The sequence below is a fragment of the Oncorhynchus tshawytscha genome, linkage group LG05 (assembly GCF_018296145.1).
Source record: "Oncorhynchus tshawytscha isolate Ot180627B linkage group LG05, Otsh_v2.0, whole genome shotgun sequence".
Classification (NCBI taxonomy): domain Eukaryota; kingdom Metazoa; phylum Chordata; class Actinopteri; order Salmoniformes; family Salmonidae; genus Oncorhynchus; species Oncorhynchus tshawytscha.
In genome coordinates this window covers 45,250,773-45,260,137 of record NC_056433.1, presented here as the reverse complement: position 1 = coordinate 45,260,137, position 9,365 = coordinate 45,250,773, and the positions used below count along the sequence as shown (strand labels likewise).

Here is a 9,365-nt window from a genome sequence, read left to right as displayed (position 1 = left end):
GGGGTACTGTCACACCCTGATCTGTTTCACCTGTCCTTGTGCTCATCTCCACCCCCCTCCAGGTGTCACCCATCTTCCCCGTTATCCCCTGGGTACTTATACCTGTGTTCTGTTTGTCTGTTGCCAGTTCGTCTTGTTTGTCTAGTCAACCAGCGTTTTGTCTCAGCTCCTGCTTTTCCCGTCTCTCTTTTTCTTGCCCTTCTGGTTTTGACCCTTGCCTGTCCTGACTCTGAGCCCGCCTGCCTGCCCCTGACCCTGCCTGCTGTCCTGTACTGTTGCCCACTACTCTGGATTATCGACCCCTGCCTGCCTTGACCTGTCGTTTGTCTGCCCCTGTTGCTGTAATAAACATTGTTACTTCAACACAGTCTGCATTTGGGTCTTACCTGTAACCTGATAGTATTTAAAATTCCATTCTCAGGCATTTCTTGATTGCCTATTCGTAACTCAACGATAGTGTTCTTGCATATTGTTAAATCCTCTTTATGGAGTCAGATAAACATTTGAATAGGCTTATTACTTAGTGTTACTATGAGTCGCATGTGAGGTATTTATAATATCATACTGTATATACTATATACACATGACAAATATCACTACCCACTACAGGATGCCCCTGACTTTCTGCTTTAAGCAACCCTCCAATAGCAGTTTGGCCCATGTGACATATTCATGAACAGAAAATGACAGTGCATGAAGAGAAAATGAAATAAATTATACAGATTCATTTAAAATACAATAACTTCAAGGAAACTGGTGCGCAAATGTTATTGGTGTCCACCTCAGTTTCTTTCAGTGTTGCGTTCAGTTAAGGTAAGACGTTGTTTGATTTACTTCTTCCCTTTCTTCTTGGCATCTTTGCCTCCCTTTGTCGGTGCCTCCTCCTCTCCCTCCTTTCCTGAGGCAGCCTTGGCTCGCTTCTTACCCAGAGGAGTTTTAGCATACCAATTCTGTAAACAAATGTTCATCATCAAAGTCTTTATGTCAAACACCTTTCATGTGGAGAAAATGCATTCATCATCAACAAACATTTCATAATTTACCTTCAGGGCCTCCTCCTCGTCCTGAAACACAGGGTCGATCTTGGCCAGCGGGGCCACAAACTCGGCGGCGCCCAGGGGTCTCTTGGCCAGCTGCTGGACGCGGCGCTCCGTCAGTATGCTTTGCACCACCTGCACCATATGACCCTGCGTGTAGCCATCAGAGATCTTGGCCAAGGAGCTCAGGTCCAGGGCAGCCGTCACCTGTCCTCCGTTCTTCTTGATCAACTGCCTCCACATTACTAAGGGAAGAGCATAGATTTGACCATTAGCACTTGAAGGGTGCCTACAATAAGACTTCATAACACATTCATAAGCATGCATGCATAACACATTCACAGGCAGTACATACATAAGCAGTTCATTAATGCTTATGTCAACAACTGGGAGATACATTCTTACCATATCGTGAGGCGTAGTCAGGACGTGGAATGAGGATAATTTTGCTGTACACCTTGCATAGTGATTTGAGGTCGGCATTGAACGGATCATGAGTCGTTCCCACGACTAGAACACGATCTTCCCCTTTGATCGATTTGAGGATCTTGGGCAAGTCTTTCTTCAAGCGTTTTGGATCTAACTGTACATGAGAACATTGTTTGGACTTAAGAATTGAGATATCTTCTCTTACCCTAGCATTATAGAAAATGGTATAACCTAAGCTAGTAACTCATAGGTATGAATGAATACCTCTTTTTCCTCCTTCGGTACTTTCTTGTAAAACATTTTCTCTGTATCTCCAATCCACACCACTGATGGCTGCAACAGTCTGGCAACCTACAAACAGAATGAATGAACGAATGAATGAATGATCGAGTGACCAAACAAATGACTGGACATCTACCTCAGAACCATCAGTCAATTGAAAATGTCAACATAATCAACAAATCAAAACTCTCAAAATGGGGTACTTTTTCATTACATCGTGTGTTACCTTGAACACCATGTGGAGCATCATGGCCAGGCCACTCTTGCCGGGGTATTTCCCTGCCAGGTTCAGAGGTGACAGATCAAATAGGTTGGCGCCCGTCTCCTGGCAGATGGCATGGACCAGCATCTTCTTGCCTACGCCCGCGGGCCCTGCCAGCAGGATGGCCTTCACCAGAGGAGCCTTCTCATGGACCACCTGAGAACCTACAAGCAACATTCAGAACTTACTGTAGCTGGAACCTTTAGAAACTTCCAGAATAATTGTCTAGCTGAAAACGGCCGGTATATTCTAAACAAAAACAATCTAGCAAGTTTAAATCAATCACAAGACGAATACAATTGTATTGGTATTAAGGATTAACGTCTCTGATTCTGTGAGACTCTTATCATCTGAGGACAACTCCAGATGTTCCAAACGTACCTAAAGGTAAGACGGCGTACAGAGCTATAACTTGTCTCACGTCAGATAGTGAAGGCATGGGCTCAATGTCAGTTTGCCTTAACGTTGTCCCCAGATAGCTATAGTCGCCTGGGACACAGGAGAGAGAAGCTGTCAGTCAGGCTGATCAAATCTGGGGAGAGCATTTCGAAAAGATGAACGTAAACCAGTGACATTTACCATCTTGATTCATGAATATGGGATTTCCCTAAAATATGCATTAGTTTGTCCTCAATATTATTTTGCCAAGCACTAGCCAGGTGAGGGCAGTATTTGCACACTTATCGAGCTGTCCTTTTTGTCTACAATACATAACAGCACTTATATTATGATTAATGGCAGTCTGTACAAAATGATGTGTGCACAAAATGATTTAGCACATTTTAAAGTGGTTTCAGAGGAGAAAGGAGAGGTTAGAAAATAGACCTTAACCTGAAGGTAATTGGTAAAGGTAGTGCGTATCTACAGACGGCACACAGGAGGGACCAAACAGTAATGCTTACCTAAATAATCCTGTAGTTTAACGTTATCTGATTGTTTCAACAAGCCCTGTTCCACCAGTTCCTGATACAGAGACTCAATATTCCTATAGGATGCAAATATTGACATATTTCAAAAATTGCTTTTTTTTTCAGATCTAAAGCATTGTTGTATTCTGTGCCATTCAAATTCTAAAGCCCCTATCATGTACATTCCATGGGTAAAAGTAAATGGTAAAAAGCTCAAATGGCCTATCCCTCTGGGAGAAGTGTAGATGAGTCTGGTCTCACCTATCAGCTGTCAGATCTTTGTCTTTCTTTTTCTTCTTTCCACTTTTCGACCCTTTCTTTTTCTAAGCAGCAAAATAAATGCCATCAGCACACTTCTCAAGTCAACAGATACCAAACATAAAGGTATTATTGAAATATCGTCATAGATAAATGTTCCCTCCTGTTTGTTACCTTTGCGCCTCCCTTGGCTTTGCCACCCTTATCTTTATCCACGGCCAGTTTCCAGTTAGCCAGCTCCTGCCTCATCAGCTCATCCACCTGTGTCAAGCACAACAGCTCACTCAGTAGCCTATATGTTTACCTTATAAACAACATTAAAGGGATAGTTCAGGATTTGGGCAATGAAGCCCCTTATCTACTTCCCCAGAGTCAGATAAAATCATGGATACCATTTTTATCTCTCTGCATCCAGTATGAAGGAAGTTAGAGGTAGTTTTGCAATTCAATGCTAACTAGCGTTAGCGCAATGCATGGAAGTCTATGGTATCTACTAGCATGCTGGCAGTTGCCATAGACTTCCAGTCATTGCGCTAACGCTCATTAGCAACTTCCTTCAAACTGCACGCAGAGACATACAAATGGTATCTACAAGTTAAGTAGGCAAAAATCTTGAAGTATCCCTATAATATTTACCTTACTTTTATCCACTCAGTGCAGTGGTAAGAGCAAGGCTACCTGGCCTGCCTTACTTCTCAGAGTGACAGAATAATTTATCTCACCTGCAACCTGATCTCCACCTCAATCTCCTTCCTCTTCTCCTCCTTGATCAGCTCAGCCTCGTGCCTCTGGCTGAAGTTCTTGGACTCGGTACGATTCTGCCACACCTCTGTCAGTCATACAAACATTGACTTTCAATGTACTGTAGACTATTGATACATAAGAAAACACACTGCATCAATAAGGTCCTTGTCTGCCAGAGAATAAGAATAAACTCCAAAACATTGCGATGCTTTGGATGCCGTTATCCGTTTCTCTTACCACCAAAGGTCTTGTGTCCTACTTCCAGTTCTCCTAGGAAAGCAGACGGCAACATCTTTAGCCCAGATTCCTCCTCCTGCGTTTCAACAAAGCTACAGTCATTGATCGGCCAGAGTAAAAGCATCTCGTTGACCATGGTTATCTATTCCAGTCTTTCACGTACCTCATCTCCTCCCTTTCCCTTGTCTTTCTTCCCTTTGTCCTTCTTCTCCTCCTTCCCTTTCGTGCTTTTGTTGGCGTCCTCCTCATCTTTCGCTGCTAGTTCCTCCATTAACTTAAAGACAGCAGACCCGCTTACTGTAAGTCAATCTGTGTGTATTACTACCATCTCACACCAGAAGATGGATTCATTGATGAATACCTGTTGAGGTGTTTTCTCCGCAAAGATGAGAGTCGAGCCTCCATCCTCCTCCTCTGGGTAGTCAGGGAAAGTTCCTGTTGCATCACTAACATCCAAACATATTACCATCAGCTGCATATTGTCATGTACAGTATGCATTTCACTGCTATGACAATGTCACCCCATTATTTCCATCTAATATGGAATTATATAATGACTGTGTGAACAAACATTCTCCTAAGATAATCACTGTCATGATTCACAGCCATCTCCCTGTAATAAACTCACTGGCATTCGATGAACCACTGTCTGATCTGGTCCTTCATAGTCTCCCTCATGTCGGGCCCCTCCACCTCTCTTAGTTTGTCTGTGATGGCCACAATGGACTTCTGGTAGTCCTCCTCATGCTCCTCCTGCTTGCCTCTCCGACGGGCCTCGTTGGCCAGGGCAGCTGTTATGGCAGGACAGGGCTGGGTGTGTCTGGGCTCCATGGCCTGAGGGTACAGGAGGAAAAGGTGAGACCACTGCTGTGGTGGATGAGGCTGTCACCAAGCGGAGTAGGGTGATGGTGCCCCTAGACACTGATCTTGGGTTTCCCAAGAGTCCCAAGATTTCCCCCACTGATGTGGCATTTCCCCCACTGATGGTTAAGGTTAGGATTGGGGGGAGCAGTATCTGATCCTAGATCTGTACATAGGGAAAACTTCTCCCCAGAGCATCATAAAGGAATCCTACGCCTCCATCTGCTGGTAGCCTACAATACGCACTACACTATAGAAACGTTACAGATAGAGCTTATCAAACCGACTCACCATGCCCAAAAATATCATCTCTTCCTCTCGCTCCCTCTTTGTTCTTTTCCTCTGCACATAACCCTTCCACACCTGGAAAAGAGAAAAGTAGCACCTTTGTTCAACTATTGTATGGTGTCTTTAATGACTGACACTCACAGAGCATTCATACAAAAGGCTAGCAATAACAATAACTACAGCAGGCTAGATAAAGACCTCTGATTTCAGAGTATTCTCCCAATATGCTCCACATCATCACTTGGCTATACCAGTGACGTATAGTCTGGACTAAGCAGCCTCATTTACCTAGCGAGTGTGAGACCTATGGTCTTGGACTGATTGAACGTACAGTATCTGACTTTGACAGGCTTGACCATACCTTCTGGATGCGGACCACCGCCGTGTCGATGGCCGCTGCCCCCAGGTCCCTGTCCTTGGCCCTCCTCTGCCTTTCCTCATCGCGCTGGATCTCCCTCATGAACTTGGCCCTCAGGCGACCCTGACGGGCCCTCTCTGACACCTGGATGATCTTTATGGCTTCCTCCAGGTTCAGTGCACGCACTCCTACAGGCTAGGGGCCCAACACAACATGGGGTATTAAAGGTGGTCCTGTGTGGCTCAGTAGGTAAGTATGTAGCAATGCCAGAGTCGTGGGTTCGATTCCCGCAGGGTTCACATACTTTCATGTACGCACTCACTATACTGTGAGTCGCTTTGGACCAAAGTATCTGCTAACTGGCATTGAATTATTATATTGAAAGGAAGTTTCTCAAATCAAATCCAATGTTATTGGTCACATACACATGGTTCTGTGATAAACTGAAGATAATATCTTAGCTAGTTACTGTGTAGCTATGTGTAATTGCTGTGTAGTTGCATGTAATAACACCAAGTCTAATGTTACGTGGTATAGAAAAACTCACTTTGGGTCGCTCTACTACCTCGATGAGGTTGAGGATGTTGGAGAGCATATTCCGTCTCTCCTGCAACACCTTGCTGCGTTCACTGAGGAAATATCGAGGGATGGGGATCTCAATGTCCTCCTGTGATGAGGCATGAGATGCATTATGTCCAAAAAAGATACCGTGACATTTTATTACAGTAAATGAAACATGGGCTACATACCAAAACGGCACCCTGTTCCCTACATAGGCCACAACTTTTGACCATAGCCCAAAAGCAGAGCACCATATTGGGAATAGCTATTCTAGAGACCTTAACAAAGGCTTCCAAACTGGCAGCGACTTCAGGGAAAAACTGACCAAAAGGACATAGCAAAACGCTCAACTATTTAAGGTTTAAGACTCCAATCTGTCCCCATACATTTAAATTGATGAGGCACTATAACCACATTAGAGTTCAATTAGTATAGCCTTCTCACTCACGGGTGCAACAAATATAGCTTCTTGCAAGGCACACCTCAAAATATGTTAATGAGTCAGAAAAACAATGCCACTTGTACATTGTAAAAAAAAATCCTGTTGTTTGTATGGTACCTTACTAGCATCCAGTTACCTGCAATTTACTGTAAAAAAAAGTTACAGTATGTTACCATACACTATAAAGAAACTTTGGTTTAACAGTACATTACTGTTAACTTTTCAGTAATGTACTGTTGAACCAAAGTTTCTTTGTAATTTACAGTAACATTCTGTACCTATTTTTGTTACAGTGTGGTCAAAAGGTTTTGGGCACTCCAAAGATATGGTTCGGTACTGTATTCTGTTGGGTGTAATTACAATACCATTCAAAATACAACAATTTTCCCACAATCCACCATAATTTACAGTTAAACATTTTAGAGTTATTTGTACTGTTGAAAATACTAAAATTACCATATAAATTACCGCTTTCAGTTACAGTCTATCTGAAATATGAAAATGATCAATCAAATTGCCAGGTAGCCTATTATTGTTCTGGCAAAGATGCCTCCATAGTAGATTTTTTAAACTGTATTTTATATGGGTATATATTGTCAGGCAAAACAAGAGAAAATTAAGCAAGAAAATCTGGATATGTGTGCTAGTCTTTGTGCGCCAAAGCTGATGACTTGTCATTGGTCAACAATCAAGACATGCAACTTTTTGGTTCTGAAGCACAGATGAGATGTTTTTGAGACAACCATTTGGTGCAATATATGTAGCCTATTTAAATATCTATGAAAAATATGTAATTGTCCTATTCACACTTGCAACCCCTAAAAACATTTTTGGGACCCCCAGTTTGAGAACCCCTGCTGTAGGAGACTTCTTATCAACTTTCATTAACAAAAAGGGGGAAGGGGGGGTGAACTTACAGGCGTGAGCTTCAAGTCCTGGATGACATCGTCCATGTAATGGTACTCAGAGAACTCTTTCTCCACCATCTCATTCTTGAGTTCCAGCACCCGCCCCATCACGCCATCCAGGACCTCCCGGATCACTTTCCTCTTCTGGGGATGAACCACCTGGTCATAGGCCTCCTCCAGCTGCCTGAAGATCTGCACATAGCGCACGTAGAGGGTGGCCAGGCGTTGGAAGAACACCACTCGGTCCTTCTCTGGGCGAGGAGGCTGAGCAGGGAACTCCTGAGTCAGAAGGGAGTTCAACTCGACCTGGGCATCAGCCCACAGTTTGTTGTATGTACTGGAAGAGAGACAGTCATTGGAAGGATATTTAGCATGACAATTAAATCAGTTGAATTTGCTTGCACTTCGGAAATGAGTAAAAACTAAGAATTCCCAACTGAAAACTGAGTGTTTGCCATCATTAGTATGATCATGTCCATAACATTGATAAAAGGCTTACATTAGGTCTATCACATTGATATTTGTCTATTAAGAAAATTATGGTATGCAAAATCTGCTCCTAGCTAGTTTGATAGACAGGTGGTTTGTTAATTGGCAGAAGTTCAGGCAACATAAAGTAAACATAGCTAGCTAAATTAATAGCTAAAGTTAGCCAGCTAGCCAGCTAACTGAAGTCAATTAACGTTACTAACCTGTGAGACATGATGCAACTATCTCTATGTAGCCAATGACGCCTTTTGAATTCAATGTTTGCTAACTAATACAAAAAAAATCCTGGCAGTTAGCAGTTTGTACAAACATCGTTAGCTACATAGCTAGCTTGATAAACTCAAGGCATTCTACAACTTTTTTATTTGTGTCCCGTTTGTTCCCATAGCAACTGACGAGCTCCGGAAGCAGCCCACGTGGGATCTTTGACGCGGATGAACCTGTTGCCTCACTGTCACAATTTTGAAGAAATGGCAAACGGTTTCAAATTAATTATGTGTGAATAGCATTGTAACAATAGCAGGATGAGTGTAAGTAAAGTGACATTTTTGACGAGTGAAGGTGAGTATTTTGGCGATTATTGATTATAGAAAATTGTAATGTATTTTGTAGCCTATACTAAATTATCCAAAAGATATTTAAAATTTGTAGTCTATTTTGGGGGCTTTTCACCATTTTCAGGCCCCATCTGAGAGTGTAGTCTAGCCCTAGCTGGCTACTGACTGAGCCAGGCTGAGCCTCGAGGGCTGCAACGTAATTATCAGGCCACCAGATGACATTATTTCTCTGAAAGCTATGTGCGATTTTAAAGACTACTTTGACTAATGATGTTCAACATTCTTTTAACTTTAAAATATATTTTTATTTTTATGTTTTATTAGGCTTTAAGGCTATGCATTATAACAACCTGGTATGAAACATGTTTTGAAGTAGGTGTTTCGTTACTGTACTGCATTATAAAATGACAATGCAGTTTTCTCTATTGTTATGAGGGCTACACATTTTGAGGAGAGAATATGAAGCTGAGCTCATCATCAGCATCATGATCCGCATAATGGCCCTAGTAGTGCATGATATTTTGAGAGGATCAGATTTGAATGGATATGATGTGAAAGACAGTTTGCATTTTGATGTCTGTATGCCATATTTCAACTGATGCCCTGTGCTGACGCATGATTCATAGATATAGCCTATATATTCCTAGCATTATGGATTGCTTTCCATTGCAATGTAATTTACACCCAGTCACAACTATGACTCATAAGCCTATACATTGGATCAATGCAAAGCCATACATGAGA

At 42.5% G+C, this 9,365-nt stretch overlaps 1 protein-coding gene across 1 annotated transcript; it reads right to left on the bottom strand.

Annotated features, from left to right (window-relative positions):
* Positions 1-441: 441 nt before the first annotated feature.
* On the bottom strand, positions 442-8,821 carry zgc:153738 (uncharacterized protein LOC558115 homolog). Its single transcript, XM_024422718.2, has 19 exons — positions 8,268-8,821; positions 7,585-7,912; positions 6,212-6,331; positions 5,668-5,859; positions 5,310-5,381; positions 4,786-4,991; positions 4,519-4,603; positions 4,321-4,431; positions 4,158-4,233; positions 3,899-4,005; positions 3,351-3,437; positions 3,180-3,241; positions 2,913-2,995; positions 2,392-2,499; positions 1,975-2,174; positions 1,731-1,817; positions 1,443-1,620; positions 1,044-1,282; positions 442-950 (listed from the first exon to the last, which is right to left on the bottom strand). Exons 1-19 carry the CDS (start codon positions 8,276-8,278, stop codon positions 831-833), a joined length of 2,472 nt encoding a protein of 823 aa, XP_024278486.1. The 5' UTR covers positions 8,279-8,821; the 3' UTR covers positions 442-830.
* Positions 8,822-9,365: the final 544 nt, after the last annotated feature.

Coding starts and splice junctions, on each gene's coding strand:
- zgc:153738 (XM_024422718.2), bottom strand. Junction 4,992..5,309: donor AGATGATATTTTTGGGCATG/GTGAGTCGGTTT, acceptor CTGTACCCTCAG/GCCATGGAGCCCAGACACAC. Junction 1,621..1,730: donor TACCGAAGGAGGAAAAAGAG/GTATTCATTCAT, acceptor TCTCATGTACAG/TTAGATCCAAAACGCTTGAA.